This window comes from Puccinia triticina, chromosome 10A (assembly GCF_026914185.1).
Source record: "Puccinia triticina chromosome 10A, complete sequence".
NCBI classification, from domain to species: domain Eukaryota; kingdom Fungi; phylum Basidiomycota; class Pucciniomycetes; order Pucciniales; family Pucciniaceae; genus Puccinia; species Puccinia triticina.
Window position 1 is genome coordinate 3,957,432 of NC_070567.1, and position 16,939 is coordinate 3,974,370.

The following is a 16,939-nucleotide window of genomic DNA, read 5'->3' on the forward strand; positions in this document are numbered from 1 at the left end:
ACGTTTTTTTCGGATCTTCTCTCTGCAAACTTGATATCCCTCAAAGAGACCCAGCCCTACCAAACTACTTGTCCTTCTTTGTTGAGCTTTGTAAACTGCTCATCACAGCTAACCAAAATCAAACCAGTGAAAGCGGTCCATCTGAAAGAGAACTTTGAGATTATATTCAAGTTGCTATGTTCACACAAGAAATGCTGCTTTAGAGTCTCAAGCCACCAAATGACAAAAAAAAACAGCGATGCAGCTTGAACAGGAAAGGGGAGATAATGTAAAAGAAATTAAAATGCACATGGGATATGACTTGTGAGCATCATAGTAAACAGCTCAATGTTCCCAGTTACGAGGCACATATATCTTAACAAATGGCACACAAAAGACGGTTGACACATACATTATACATATAGGCAGAAGATAAAACCACCGGGAGAGTTCTCTCTATAGCTTAGACTGCACCAGAGGAGATCTAGATAAAAGTAAAAATAAGACATCGATATGTGTACACATACAGGCGGACAAAAGGACACGAAAAAAAATACAGAGAGACGTATCGATACAGAGATACACTAAAGAGTCCATCAAGTGCTTTTTTTGTTATTTGTAGCAGGAGCGTTGAATGGATGAAGGCGAGTCGGTTGCGTATGTGTAGTAGCGAGCTTACCCGACGGGACGGTGGCCCAGCTGCTTCAAGCTGTCGCTGAATCCATCGATGATCCGCGCGATATCGCCCCCTCCCTCGTCGACGGCGGTGAGCCCCATGTGGCCGATACGCACATAGCGATCCTTGCACTCTTTATGCAATCCGCCGGCGATCACCAGATCTTTCTCCAGCATCTTGCCCATCACATCTGTATCCATCGACAAAACCACCATTATCATCGTTATCAACAAAACAGGTTCGAATCTTGGCTGGGGAAACTCACCGCCTGGCTTGATCGACTCGGGCAAATAGATTGCCGTCATCCCGTGCGCACTCGATTGATCATCAACCGAGAGCTGCTTGAGGCCCAGTTGCTTGACGGCCTCTTTGACCTTCTTTGAGGCTTGCTTGTGTCGCAAAAACCGTTCCTCCAGACTCAAACCTGGGCTCTCCAGGATCATTTTCAACGACTTGTGGAGGGCCTTTATATGTAATCAAATCAATTGATGTCGCTTGGCCGGAGGGAATTGCTTTCTTGCTTACAGTGATAAGGTTTGTGGCTCTGTTGGTAATAATTTGAAGGATCCCAAAAGGCATTATCAGTACCAATGATCATTAAAGCTGAAGGAAGAGCGCATGAAGACCTACGGTGTAGCAAAATAAGCCGGTGTGCCTGCCTGATAGGCTTTCATAACTATATATGTAGAGAAGGGAAAAGAATGAGCACTTGGCTGGGCGGGCCGAAGAAGAAAATAACAAGAAGGGGACCGACTTGGGAGCCATTTCTTCCAGGAGGCGTAGTAGCTGCCGGGGGGAGGTTTGCGATGGTCGAGCGTGCTGAGTGCGCGAGCAGAGGCGACAGAGATGCAAAGACCGGGAGGAGTTCCGAGGCCTTTCTGGGAGGCGGTGAGGACGACATCGAGCTTCCAATCGTCGAGTCTGATCTCCTCGCTAGCGACGCTACAGACACTGTCGAGGACGATGAGGGAGTCGGGGGAGAGCCGGGTGGCGACGGCTGCAAGGCCTTTGGCATCAGCCAGGACGCCGGTGGAGGTGTCGCAGTGGGTGATGGTGATCAGCTTGTAGGTTCGTTTGGCCGTCTGAAGATGTTGCTCGAGCTCGGACGGAGTGACGGTGTGGCCGAGCTTGGCCGAAAGCAGCTCGACGTGGGCCCCATAAGCCTCGAGACAGTCCTTGAAGGCCTCCCCGAAATAGCCGTTGCTGAGCACCAGCACCGGCTCCCCTCGCTCCACCAGGTTCGCGGCCACCATGTCCCATCCCAACGTCCCCGAGCCACTCACCACAAACGCCTGGCTGCCCGCCTCCGCAGACGTGTACACCAGGCGTAAGAGCATCTTCAACGTCTCCCCAAAGATCCCGATGAAGCCCGCGGAGACGTGCGAGACTGAGGCTGATGCATTGGCTAGCAGTACCTCATCGGCCACCTCGATCGGCCCGGGAATGACGAGCAACTTGTGCGGGTTCTGGGTGAATTCTGTGTGCGGATAGACAGATACCGATCGAGTGTCAGTGCAGCACACATGTTCATCAGATTGGGGAAAGGGAAGTGCGCCACTGACCACTTGGCATATTTCCGGTCTTCCTATGGGCGATAGTGTAGTTCCTTGTGGACCATCCAGAGATATGCAGTGAGGAAAACAGGCTCGCATTACAGCGAGGTCTTAGTCGCAATAATGACGTCATCGTTCACAGCGAGATGGCGCAGCTGGTAGCGCGCTGGGCTCATATATCAATGTCACCCAGAGGTCGTCGGATCGAAACCGACTCTCGCTAGTCCGCGGCCGCGGGGGATTCCCCAGGCCGCCTCCCTCCGAATTAGTATATCGGCTAGTATGACCGCCTCTCATGCAGTGCGCGGTAGAGACGGGTTCGATTCCCGTATTCGGAAATTTTTCTTCGTTCCATCAGCGGCTTGCTTTTGCTACTCTGGCTGTCGCATCAGTTTCCCCACCTTTTTTTTCGTGGTCGAGCAGAGAAAAATGAACAGTGCATGCTGACCCCTTAACTACCAAGTCAGCACACTACTGCAGTGTGATGCAGTCCTTCAACAAAAACCAAGAGAAGACATCCTGATATGGAGACAATTTGCAGACAGAAGAGAGAGAGCAAGAAACAAAAGCAAAATCATATGGCAACTCAAGAGTAAAAGAAACATAGCTAAGGAGTGTAATGAAACTGAAAATCCAAGTAAGAGGAGGCAGAGTTGTATTTGGGGCTGGAAACCTTGAACATACCGTCAGAGCAGAGTCAGAGCTGGAGATCCTGGGCCCTGAAACATCTTGAGGCTAGGTCCGCTAGCTTTGCTCCATAAATTAAATTCTAGTGCCATGTGGACTAGTCTGAAAATTTGATAGTACTTGGGTATTGACCCTTGGAAAATTTTACTGGTTATTTGGTATCAGCAATGGGCCACTGCACTACACTAATATTGGACAATAACTGTTAGTGTATCCATTTTATTGACTCCCAAATTCATGTTATTTGTTATCTGAGATACAAGTATCCATACCAACAATAACAACAATAACAGGCCTTTTATAGCCAATTACCGGGATGTGATCATGTCCAAGGAGCCGCAGGCCCATGACATACTTGCCTGACGCCCGCCAAGGGCAATCCCGCCAGTGTGGAGGCATGGCAACGCAGAACGCGCGGCGTGCAGTCAAGGAGCTGCGGCAAGGGCGGCAAACCTAAGGGGAAACCAACCAGCACCGGCTACAAGTCCGGGGCCAATGTCTGAGTTAAACCTTGTCGAGGAAAACCCATTGGACCCTCATTGCCGCCGAACCGCCTTAACAAAAAGAAGGAAGAAAAATTTGCTCTTGATGTGCTAAGTAATTTCCTCTAAAAACACGGTATAGAAGAGATGGCAAGCTCAATCCAACAGGCAACAGCAATAGTGAAGAGGATAGCCGGGATCAAGACGCAGAGAGAAGCGGGCACGGAAGATCCCCCAGTAGCATTACAGGAAGAAGATGATGAGGTGCCCAACTTGAACCCCCCAAAGACAGGAAATAAAGGATCAACGGCAAAGGAGGTAACACAGAAAATAACTACCAGATCAGCTTCAAAGGCCCCGGAAGACGCACCACAACAAGTCAAAGGACAACCAGGAGACACCAATGGATGGGAGAGCTTACTAGGGGCGATGGGAGGACCAAAAGGGAAAAGAGTTAAGTGATCGATAATTATCGCCAAAAGGAACGAGAGGAATGCACAGGGAGCTGAGCAAAGATATGCCTTACCGCTATCAGCTGCTAATCCAGAGGAAACCACCATTGCACCGTCAATCAATCAAGGGAAAAAGAAAAGGGGCCGACCAGGTTCAGGTACGTTGTTGGATAGAAAAGGAATCCTAAGGAATTAAATGCAGAGGAAGCTAACCTGGCTTGGCTTACCCCACCAGTATTAAACCCAGTTGACACCAAAGCGGGGCCAGCTGAATCAACGGCCGCAGATGTGGTGCCCCCGTGGAAAATCCAACAGACACTGGTCCCAATGGTGGAGCAGGCTATGAAAGCGGAAGTGGATGGCAACTCAATCATGGCAAGCCGTCTCTATGACATAGGTGCAGGCCTGGGGAGGGCACTGCCAAGAACATCCCAGTTGTCAGCAAGTCCAGCCCAACCCCAAAAGCCGCGACCTCCCTTGCCCATTCCAGGGCTCAAGGTACCAGTTCCACTCTACAACAAGATTGACCTGACCAACAAAGTCAAAGAGTCAATTCTACCAACCAATCCCAAAACAGATAGAACCACAGCATCAACAGGGACTTTGATATGCAACAAATTGGCCGTCCCAACGTTGGTCAATGTAGGCCTCACCCCCTTCTTTCAGAAAAATTTAGAAGAACTAAGGGGACTGCTCCCGTTGACCATTTTCAACGAAGAATGGCAAGATAAAGCCATTATGAATTATGCAGAGAAGAGGCCAAAAACAGAAGAGAACGGTTCCGATCGGCTACACTATTCAGGTTATCCGTACCCAAACAAGTATTGCCAGACTTATAACAAGTGGTTGGTCAACCACCAAGGGCTCTACACCGCACTCTTGAAAGTCAAGACCAAAGCCCACAAGACGTTTGCTGGATGGGTGATTGTCCATAAGAACCACTGCAACGCCATCATTGTCCGGGACAGGTACATGACCGGACTGTGTTGCAACATACAAGTCAGGGCGAACGCACTTGTGCATTGGGTGAAACTAGGAGACGGCAGAGAATCAGTGGCAAAAATATTGGTGTATAGAGAGGACGTGGTGAGGAAGGCACAGAAATTCAAAGAAACCAACTTCCTGGACAATCCGTACTCGGCAGGTGGTAGACGCTTTGGATAAGGACATAGCACAGTGGTATTTGACGCTTTTTTTGGGCCCCTCAAATACTGATTTGTCAAATATTTGAGTATTTGGAGATATTCAACAGAAAAACACCAAAAAAGTACATTTTTTGTGTTTTTGACTTATTTTGGCCCATTTCTGGGCCATACAATTTTGAGGGGGTCATATGTCAAACATATAATGGTGCCAAAGGTGTTTATAATATTTCCAGAGGCATATCTCATAATGGCGGACGCACTATTCAGAGTGCCGGACGCACTTTTCATAGTGGCGGACACACTTTTGATAGTGGCGGACACACTTTTGATAGTGGCGGACGCACTTTTGATAGTGGCGGACTCACTATTCAGAGTGCCGGACACACTTTTGATAGTGCTGGACGCACTTTTGATAGTGCTAGGGATGCACTCTTCATAGTGGTGGACACACTTTTCATAGTGGCGGACACACTTTTGATAGTGGCGGACACACTTTTGATAGTGGCGGACTCACTATTCAGACTGCCGGACGCACTTTTGATAGTGCCAGACGCACTCTTCATAGTGGCAGAGGCACTTTTCACAGTGACAGAGGCACTTTTCACAGTGACAGACACAATTTTGATAGTGGCGGACTCACTATTCAGAGTGCTGGACACACTTTTGATAGTGGTGGACTCACTTTTCATAGTGGCAGACGCACTTTTCAAAGTGGTGGACACACTTTGCATAGTGGCAGACACACCTTTTGTAGGGGCAGACACACTTTTCAAAGTGCCAGAGGCAGATTTTTTTTGTGTTGCACCAAAGGGGCTGGTAAAGATTGACATCAGGACCTGGGTACCCGTGAAGGGTACGGGTACTGGGTGACAACTTTGCTTAAACCAGACACCCGGACCCGTACCTGTACCCGCCTTGGCGGGTACCGGCGGTCTCCAGGCGGTGTACCTGCAGGTACTTGCCCTCCATATTTACTCATAGCTTCTTTAGAGTTGATTGCTAGCATAAATATATATATATATAATAAAAATTACCTATTCATCATCTACATGAATCACCTGTTTCTGGCCTTTAGGCTTTGATTTGCCCTTCTCCTTTGAACTTAACTTTTTCTCCATCTGAATCCCGCTCCTCCAATCAACCAAGAGCCCTTCCTTGATCAATCTGTTCTTGGAATAGAACGCAACGGTCATCCCCCTGCTTAATGATTGAGCTGACAGTTGGTGTCTCTTTGCCAACACATAATAGCGTCCAAGGGAGAAGGCCCTCTTGACGTCAACTGATGTGGCTGTAAACTCGGATTGGTCAGTGCTGGTAGCAATAGATACCTTGAAATGTTGAATGTACCTGGACAGCTTAGCACATCCAGTGCCATTTGCACCAGGCCCCCGTGAGTATTTCCAGATCGCTTTTGGTTGATCAACCATTTAAGTGGATTTACTGGTCTGTTGCCTTCCAAGACTAGCCCCCCTGCAAGCCAGACATCCAATGCATCCAATGAGCTGCGGCCGCCTTGGGCAGTGGTGTGGTGGCCCCTCTCGTGGCCAGCTAGTCAGGAACAATTCCACCGCCTCCGCCAGTAGGATGATCATCAAGACTCAAATTCCTCCTCACTCCTCAAGACTCGAATTCCCCCCCTTCAAGATCCTCGAGACTCTCAAAATTCTACACTCTTCCTACCTCTCCCCATCTCTCCTCATCTTTCCATCTCCTCTTCTTCTCAGTCCCCATCACTCTTCATCTTTCTTGGTCCTAACACAGCGCCTGCTGTGGGTTTATTCCCTGGTTGTTTCTGGCCTTCTTACTTCTGTTTGTTCTGTTTGTTCTGTCCTGAGTGTTTCTGCCTTCTCTTTCCTCTTTTCTCTTTGTCTTCTTTGGTTCTTTCTTTCTGTCTCATCTCACTGTGATCTCCTTATTTCCTTGTTTTGTGTTCTCTTTTTCCTTCTTCTTTTGTTTGTTGTGTGTGTGCGCGCGTGTAGCGCGCGGAGGATGTGATGAAATGTATGTGACATGCCACCCGGAGTCCAAGTTCAGCTTGAACTTGGATGATGGGTGGCCATGGCATTCTGATCCCCAGAATACGGTCCATCATCAAGAGTTTATAGATCAGATCTTCAAAGTCCAAACCTTCGAGCTCCGCTCGCCAAATCATCATCATCAGAGTTTCCCAGATCCCTTCCTTCCGCATCCTTAAGATCACATTCCCTTTCCTTTCAAAACAACAACCACCGCCGAGGATCCAAAACCCCGGCGAACATCTCAAAACCACCCCCAACCACACAGCTATCTCGAATCCTTTCAGCGCTCATCCCTACGGACCACCCACCACGAGGGCAGCCTAAACCGCACCTTCCCCTCACACGACTGCCTCCGCTTAGCACGGACAGGAGTCCCTCAGCGGCAGCAGTTCCAAGGCCAGCTAGCATAGTCGTCTTGGGCTGATGATAGTTCAGATCAATCATGGATGTTAGTAAGAAGAAAAATGTGAAACTGTCTACTTGATTAAAGAAATCACAAACCTTGTTGTTTGAAAATGACAATGACGGTGTTGTAGAAATCGGTAAAGGCTTGTAAAATGATACCCACATCTCCCTGGTCAGTCGAATCGCTTTGTCTATCCACGCCGGTTCCCAGTTAGCTAGCTTGAAATATTCATCCCTGAACAATGGGTGAAGGACTGAATTGAATGGGTTAGTTCAAGGGCAATTGGATGGACACATACTGAAGGAAGCACAAAACCTACTAATAGCAATCCTACAAAGTGGTGAGGCATCCGTTAAGCTGTAATACTTGTTTGTAATTTTAAGTCCAAGTCTACAGGCATTGCGTAAGGCAGGTGGATAAGTCGAACTAGTAATTGCCGATGACAAGTGCTCGGTGATTTGATCAATAAAGACCACAATATTTGCTAATTGAGCTGAGCCAGCGACCAATAATTGAAGTGTTATCTCATAGAATATTTTCAGAACATCGGCCAAGTCTTGTGCCAAGTCGAAATCACCCTGATCCAAGTAGTACCTACGCTTGACTCCATGTTGCTTATGACACTGCCACTCAATACTTGAGGGGAGCGGAGAGAAATTCAGTCTGACCATCAATATTGTGAAAGACTTACATTGCATCTTTGCATCTGATGATGCTGGCAAGTTGGGTGTAGGTTGAATTCCATCGGGTACAAACATCCCTTTTGATGGTATGAGGGGTGGCGCAGTCCTTTTCGCCACATATCTCAATGAAAAGGGCCTTTGAGTTGGGGGAATACCTAAGCTTTTTTGCAATCACACAAAACTAGAAAAATTGAAACAATCAGCTAGACTCCAATGATGTGATCAAAAGCTATGCCTCTAACTTTTGCCAAGCTTTCTTTGCAACAATCAGTTGTGTAGCGGTCAGAGGTTTCTTTGTTGCTAGCCTGTTTGATATCCGCCAGATCGAGTGATTCACTGTCAGAATCACTCTGATGCTCATCCTCACTTGAGTTTGATTCTTCTTCATCGAAGACTGCATCTCTCTCAATGGTGAAACTAGTATGAGATATATGAGATAAAAGCTCACATAAGTGTCTTGAAACAATATCCATAAGACTGCAGGTTGGACTCACGGTCTTATTTGCTCCACTGCGTCATCAGTACCTGATTCCGAGTCGGTTGAATCATCCCGAGTCAGAGCCAATGGTCCTTGGCTATTTGATTTCTTTGCTCCCTTCTGAGTTCCAAACGGTCGGAGTATCCCTCCGGCAATTAAGTTCAGCACATGGGCAAAACAACGTACCCACTGCGGTTCCCTGTTAAAGCGAGGCCACTTTTGTTTTTTAAGCTCCTTCACCATCACTCAATTGTTTGGCACATTGTTGCTGACTATGCCGCATATCTGAGGTCAAAATTGGTTGTTGATCAGCTTGCGATTGAACAAAAAAGAAGAAAACATAACAGAAAAACAATTACCTTATCCTGAATACCAAACTTGTCCACTACCAGGCGGACATTCTCTGCTAAGTACTCACCAGTGTGCTGATGGGAGAGCCGAACAAAGTCAAGAGGCATAGCCTCTAGCTTTACATCAACCGAGCTGAGATCATCCAATTGGTACAAGACAGCACCAAGGATGTTGAAACCATTTGGTGACTGCCACGCGTCCACTCCCAAGTATAATGCTAAGATATAAAAATGCAAGGTTATTCTTGTGTCAACTATAAGAAAAAGAAATACTGACGGTAAGAATAGACTTGTAATTCTGTTGAACAGCAGTGTATAGCATGTGAATATCCCTCAAAACCGTGCGGCTTGACAGTAAATTCTTGGCAACAACTGGATGGAGGATAGCTCAATGGATGACTTCCCGTCATCATTTAGAGAGCTCTAGATGCCTCTCTAAATCTTAAATTAAGACACCTATCAAAAACTCAACCAGTGCACATGAAAGTAATGAACTGTAGGGCTAGGAAAAAAATTCCTTTTTTGTCAAAAATTAAGAATTTGGGTGTGTAAATTGAGATCTGGGAGGCTCACAGACTCGATGGGAAGTCCTCCAATGGCTGTCATCGACTAGAGCTGAAAAGGGTCTGGCAGCCTCGGCACACCACACAGCACAGAGCTGTGGAACCTATAAAAAGAAAATATAGTCAGTTATCTTCATTTTATAGTTGCTAAAACATAAACTACTTACCTCTTTGGGTTCAATAACACCAGCTCCCTTGAATCCGAGACTTGATAGTGTATGATTTTTGTTTTTTTTGTTTTGTTTGCGAAGACAATTGGCAGCATGTTTGATCAAGTTACTACAAGACAAGTCCGACTTTGGGCGATTGATTCTGATTCCACATCTGATCAATCAGCCGGTGTTAAGCTCAAAAGTGTTCCTGAGAACCTTTTGCTGAGTGCAGAAAGGGATGAATGAGGTTACCTCTGCCTTTCCTGGGTCACTAGACACTAAAACAAGCCCCCCAATCTACGATTGGAAGGTTTAATGTAGTGATAGTGGAGGTGTATCAAAAGATAGCCTACTTTGAGCAGGTGGCTTTAAGGGTTATGGTGATGTAGCTGATGAGTAAGTGTTGTAATGAGGTTGTAATTTGTATGTAAGGGTTTTAAAACCACAATATAGAGTGGGGCTAATACTGTAGAGTGAGCAAGTGTTGTACTGTTATGGGGTAAGCTGAGTGCAAGTAGTTTGCTGAGAGAAATTACAACTGGGGGGAGGAGAGCCTCCTTAAATAGAAAAGAGTGAGACATTTTAGCTCCAGGGAAACAAGAGAATGAGGGGTTTTAGCTGCCCTGAAGACTACAATGAGGTATTTTGGCTGGTGGTTGACAGGTCACATGAGGTCATGATGTCATATGAGGGAATTTAGCTAGTGAGAAATAGGAGGTGAGATGTTTTAGCTGGCCTGGCCTGTCAAATGATGTCATCTGCAAGCTGCATGAGGGGTTTTTGCTATCTTGACACCTGCATGATGTCATCTGTCAACTGTCAGACTGCAGCCCCTATTACACTAGTCTGCATGCACCTGCATAAGACTGCATAAGCCTGCATCAAGTGTGCATAACACTGCATGACACTGCATGACATGTGCAAAGCACAATGAAATGAGTGCAGCTGATGAGGTAAAGTATATGTAAAGGGTAGACAAGCTGTCAGGGTGGTCCATGTAACGGATTACATGTCCTGGGTAAGTGTGGTTCATGTAACGGATTACATGACCTGAGTATGGTGTTTGTGTGTGTGAAACTGACTGATGGTGTCTTGAAAGGGTTGTATCTTCTGATCCAGAGGGGTGCAAGGTGTGTTGTCCATGGTGTCCTGTGTAGTTTTGGCCGTAGAATCCAGTGGTGCCACCATATTGGTTGATTTGAGAGTGTACATATGAGAAAAAAGGAAATTTTGAAATGGGCTTAGATGGGCAACCATAAAGCATAACACACCGGATATCAGCTAGTCAGTCACAAACAAACATAGAGAAAGGCTTACGCTTTGCATGGATAAGCAATCATCCGGCGGCCATGCTTGTCCAGTTTCTGGGATAGCTCCGGTTTCATATACGTTTTATAGCTCAAGCTAATTGCTTTTTCAGCAACAATGATTGCCTTTCCTGAATATATAAAAAAAAGAAGTAACATTCAGAGATGGGAAGGAACCAGTCAATCAATCAATAACAGCAAATTACTGACTTAGCTCCTCGATGTCACTGGTAGGCCGCGGGGTTTGTGTTGGAGTTTCACAGTTGTCAGCAGGGGAGGTCTTTTCCTGAGTGGATGTTTGTGGATGGGATTGAGTTGGAGAGGATGGGACAGATTATAAAACTGAGACGTTATGTTTTTTTTGCTTGCGGGTTGGGGCCATCGTGAGGTGAGTGCAATGTTGGATATGAGATGTGACTCCCGGCTCGGACGGATATATGTATGTACTCCGGGGGGCCACCCAAGGCCCCCGGGCCCCCAGGGGGCTTGAGGCGGGTGCGCAAGCCGGGTACCCGGGTCTGACCACCTTTTTCTGGAAAATCAGGCACCCGGACCCGTACTTGACACCGCCTGGCGGGTGCCTGGCGGGTATGGAGGGTACCCGCCTGACGGGTACCAGGTACCCGCCGCGGGTACCAGGTACCCGCCGCGGGTACCTGATTTCCATCTTTAGGGGCTGGTATAGGGCCCGTGCAAACTCATCTGGGGCCTTTGGGCCCCAGAGAAGCTTGCATTGGCCCTCTACGCGCCCCTTTGAGCCATTATTCAATTTTTTTCAAATATTTGAGCTTAAATTTGCCCAGCCATTATTTGACTCAAATCAAATTTGAATACAGATACTCAAATCGATTTGATTTGATGTGCTATGACCTGCTTTGGATGGGACCTAACAACCGGCCAACCCAAATCTAAAGGAGACAGCGGAGCGAGCGCACTCCTGTACGGTTGGGACTGTTGATGCTGATCAAACTTGGCGCCCAAGCAGGAAAGATGTTCATTGTATGGACTGATAATACGGCCAACATAACTGTGATAAATAAGAGGAAGTCGAAAGATAGGTTTGTGAACAATGAATGGAAGGTTATACAGAAAGTGCTGATAGAACGCCAGATAAATCTGGTCGCAAAACGGGTCAGCTCCACGGAGAACCGCGCCAACTTGCTCTCAAGGGGCTCTAGTAAAGGCCACCAACAACGTAACCAACTCCAGATTAAAGTTCCCAGAGATCAGGAGGACCTAATCAAACAAGTACTAGAACAGAATTGCAATTAATGATGGATTATAGGTTAAACACAAGCTGCGCAATGTGATCTACATAGATACAAGACAAAGCACAATCATTGCTAGGAATAGGTGTGGGATAGGCTAGCTCTGAGCAAGGCTCCAGAGTCCTGGAGTTAAGGGTTGGGCTCAGACTTAGGAGAGATTTCTCCAGGGTACCTGGGTGAAGTTATGTGACTGCAGAGCCACCATCTCACCTTGCCTCAATGGCCACTCTACAGATCAAGCAATTTGGAAGAAGCAGGCAGAGGAAAGGGAGAAGATCTCCTGTAAACCATACTCGAGTGGCTTGGAGAGAACAGGAATCTCGGGCCACTCTAGACAACTAATGGAATTTATTTCAGATAGTTGTTGAATAGAGAATCTGCCGTTGGACCCGGGTGCCAGCGGCACCCGGGTGCCGCACCCGTTTTACCTGGAAAATAGGCACCCGCACCCGTACCCGGCACCTGCCGGCGGGTGCCGCGGGTGTACCGGCGGTGTACCGGCGGGTGCCGCCGGAAAGGATCCCTTCCGGGAGACGAGTGTTGTAGTCTTGTCGTCCGCAAGGGATCCGCGGACGACGAGGCTACAACAGCCTCGTCGCTCGCAAGTGATCCCTTGCGGACGACGAGGCTGTATCTTGTCGTCCGCAAGGGTTCACTTGCGGACGACGAAGCTGTATCTTGTCGTCCGCAAGGGTTCACTTGCGGACGACGAGGCTACAGCTTGTCGTCCGCAAGTGATCCCTTGCGGACGACGAGATACAGCCTCCTCGTCCGCAAGGGATCCCTTCCGGGAGACGAGGCTGTTGTAGCCTCGTCCTCCGCAAGGGATCCGGACGACGAGGCTGCAACAGCCTCGTCTCACTAAAGGGATCCCTCCCGGACGACGACGCTACAACAGCCTCGTCTCCTGGAAGGTATTCCTCCCAGACGACGAGGCTACAACAGCCTCGTCTCCCGCAAGGGATTCCTCCCGGACGACGGCTACAACAGCCTCGTCTCCCGGAAGGGATTCCTCCCGGACGACGAGGCTACAACAGCCTCGTCTCCCGGAAGGGATTCCTCCCGGACGACGAGGCTACAACAGCCTCGTCTCCCGGAAGGGATTCCTCCCGGACGACGAGGCTATGCTGTAGCCTCTTCGTCTGGACGACCCAAACTCCGCCGCATCCGGGGGAGCTGGGGCGGTACCTGGGCAGGTACCCGGGTGCCGCACCCGTTTTACCCAAAAAACAGGCACCCGTACCCGCACCCGGCACCCGCGCGCGGGTGCGGGGCGGGTGCCGGAGGTACCTGCCAACGGGTGCCGGGTACCTGCCGCGGGTCCAACGGGAGATTCTCTATTGTTGAAAGAGTTAAACAACATACCTGGCGCTGGGAGAGCGCCAAGGCAAATAAATTCCCTCAGCAGGGAAGCAGAAGTGGCGGATTGGATTGCTACTAGCAGGATACAATAACAGTTATTGCTGTTATCCATCACTATTTCCTGGGAAAGTTCCTGTATTGTTAGCAACACAAAAAACAAGATAACAGAAAATTTTGTTATTGTTAGCTGGGTTTGGCTAAAATACACTACACTAACAAATAACGTTAGTGTATTGGCCCACCATTGTTGGTATTGATCCCTGAACACCTCCTTACTGACTGGATAATCCTTCAATGTGAAGGCATGGTGGATTGAGATGGGTGGAATCAAAGAAATAAGAAGAATTCATAGAACCAAACTGAAGCTACTGGATAAGAACAAAGCAGAAATGAATAATTGGCATTAACTCCCCCCCCCCCCCCTTTGACCTCTTTCCTCTCTTTCTCCAACTTTCCCATCAACTTTAACAAATTTAAGCCTCCTCATTTACCTTTTGGTTATCATTTATTTTTCTTTCCCTCTTCTTTTTTATAGGAGGGGAGACTGTAAGCATTTCACCTTGTTCCACTGTTATGTGAACTAGATTTTAGTAGAACTAGAGTTTAAGGCGGCTATGCCGCTGCACTTTCAAGGGCCCAGTGCCATTTATCCATCTGTTTATTTTTCATTTAATATTTGGATACATTTCAAAGTTCAATTACAAAACAGTTAAAACAAAAACAAGGGATTGTCTCAAAGGGTTAGTTTGATCATAGCATGTCATCATATTGTTTACCTGGAGAGAAGAGAAGATCATAAATGGCAGCAATGTTTCATTATCCTTGGCTAGTACTGCATGTAGTTTTGGAAAGCCTATCCGATGTAATATGACCCCTTTGGTGAGAGATACAACCTCCATCAAGTATCTCAAACATGGATCCCAAATAGCCTTCCTCCACTTGGTCCAATTGCATGTGGGAAAACTGCAGTGAAGTGTTGAGTGTGGATACATTTTGTGGAACTGGGAATGGTTTCAGCAGGGGCCAACAGAGGGTGGTGGGTTGTTCAAATTGAAACTTGCAAGTTTTGGGCTGGGTGAAAGTCAAGGAGAACACCCTGCTCAGCTTGGGACAAGATTTACCCATGATGTGCTCTGAGGCTGTCAGGGGGGGGGGGGGGGGCTGAGATTGTAGATCAGAAGTCTTGTTTAATAATTGCAAACCAAACACACAAGAATTCATCAAGACTGGGGTTTCAGGTGAAAACAGTTTAACTTTGTGCTAGATTAAGGCTTATCTCTCCTGAAAGAGCCGCAGAGCCACTGAGCTTCTTGCTATCCAAGATAACCAGCGCAATCACCATCACATCACCTGTCACAGCTGACAAAGATGAACCAACGGCAGGCGCGGTGTTTACCAGGGCAACCCCGCCAATAGTGCCATAACTTCTCCCCAAGATTTGGCACTGAGCAGTCAAACAGCAGTAGGGATGAGCCTGAGGCACTGACCAAGCCTTGAAATATCTTGCTCTTGGAGCATCACACTGCGCTTACTCCAAATTGCAGAGAAGTAGACCCGGTGCCCCCTTATGCTCCGAGGCTGCCAATGTATCCGCCGTTTCTGCTGAGGCGGAAGACCCACCACCAATGGGCGCGGTATCTGCGCCAGGAGAAGTGGTGGAAGCGGAGTCTGAGTCCGACATAGTCACCAATACTCCTGCTGATTTTGGGGATCACATAAGTGAATATAGACCCTTGATGGACAAGCAAAAAATTGGTAAGCCACGTTGCCATTGCCTTACTTTGTCCATTCAACTTTGAGGGTGCCCAATTATGTAAGGGGCATAGCCTTAATTTATGTCAGTTGATTTCTTGCTATCTCGCCCGAGGGAATGTGAAGAAATTGCTTACGCAATCAAGCCAGCCTGCAGTAATTGTATTTGAATCAAATGCCTCAGTCTCAAGCAGCCTAAGAAAGAAGTTGCGCAAGAACCAGGAATGAGTGCTGTTGCACAAATCAAGGGATCTTGACGACTTGACGAGAAGGTAGGGATGGATTGAGTAGAAATTGGCGGCAGAAGGGAATGGGTCGCGGGCTTGGATTACATTGCAGAGGTGGCCAACCAAACGGGTAAGCTTTTTTACCTCCTCCATATGACCTAGGTCACAAGGTGCAAGGCCTCCCGGGCAATCAGCTACATGTAAGCACCTACTGGGGGCTTCAGGCTTCTTGCGCGTTCCGGGGCTGATTCCAAAGAAGACTATTCCCTATTCTTCCCCAACAAGCAGTCAACAGATACCTGCTTGCCAGGGGAGGGGGGATGCTTCCTTCTCGGCGATCTCCTTCTACATTGTCACCAAGCAAGATACCGCTCCAGCGAGCCTAGGACTCTCATCCCTATTACTTTTTGAGGAGGGTTGGTTGCAGGCGTCTTTAGATTGAAGGCCACAAAGGCCGTTCATATTTGGCAAGGAGACATTGACAAAGAGGGCTGAGGGAGTCGGCGAGACTCCCAAAGCGCTCTGCTCCCCGCCAGATTGACGATTGCCGTGGCGCTGGCTTGGGTTGGTAGGCTTCAGTGACAGTGGCTGTACCAACAATTGGAATCAGCGCTGCATGAAACATTGCAGCCATCACCTGGCAACGGTAACAGTGGCTAATTGTGACTTTCTGGACCATCCTGGGCCGGAAGCAACAATGGGAAGTTACGCTATCCAGGTTGCTTGCATGTCATTTAGTTATCCAGTCCTACATGGTGCAAAAAACAACATAAATAGAGTCTGTGGGTGTCACAATGAAGGCTTGAATGTTTTTCAACATGATGGGACCTAATTTCTTCCAAGAAATCCATGTTTTTGATTTTGAAATATTACTTTTGTCATCAAAAATTAGTTATCTAGCCTAAGTTGCCCAGATAACTAATTTTTAGTCACAAAAACAATATTTCAACATGAAAAAAAGGAGTTTCTTGGAACAACTTAGGGCTCATCTTGTTAAGCAGAATTCAAGCTTTCTTTTGAAACCCACAGATTCTATTTATGTTGTTTTTCACACCACGTAGGACTGGATAACTAAATGACACCCAAGCGACCTGGATGGTGTAACTTCCCAGTGTTGCTGGAAGGTGATGATGAAGTGCTCTGCAATCATAAAATCTTCAACATATAAGGGGGCATCTCCTGCACCAAGGTTTGTGCCTCAGGTGATCCTCCCTCCTCTTGCATTTGCAGAGCACTGGTGGTGATCCTCCCCCTCCCCGATTACACTTGCAATTGGCTGAGAGGTTTCCAGCCCCGACTTTTGCCCCACGCACTTGCACCAGGCTGAGCGGGTTAACACAGGTCTCTTTTCACCTGTGGCATGTCACAGGCTGGGAGTTTGTTAAATCCTTTTTTTTTT

General features: G+C 47.6%; 1 protein-coding gene across 1 annotated transcript; it reads right to left on the reverse strand.

Annotated features, from left to right (window-relative positions):
• Nucleotides 1-435: 435 nt before the first annotated feature.
• PtA15_10A381 (uncharacterized protein) lies at nt 436-2,341 on the reverse strand (the record flags this gene model as incomplete). The annotated part of the gene is made up of 7 exons (XM_053160550.1): nt 436-463; nt 659-845; nt 921-1,119; nt 1,181-1,199; nt 1,286-1,331; nt 1,410-2,132; nt 2,218-2,341. 7 exons carry the CDS (start codon nt 2,339-2,341, stop codon nt 436-438), a joined length of 1,326 nt encoding a protein of 441 aa, XP_053024513.1.
• Nucleotides 2,342-16,939: the final 14,598 nt, after the last annotated feature.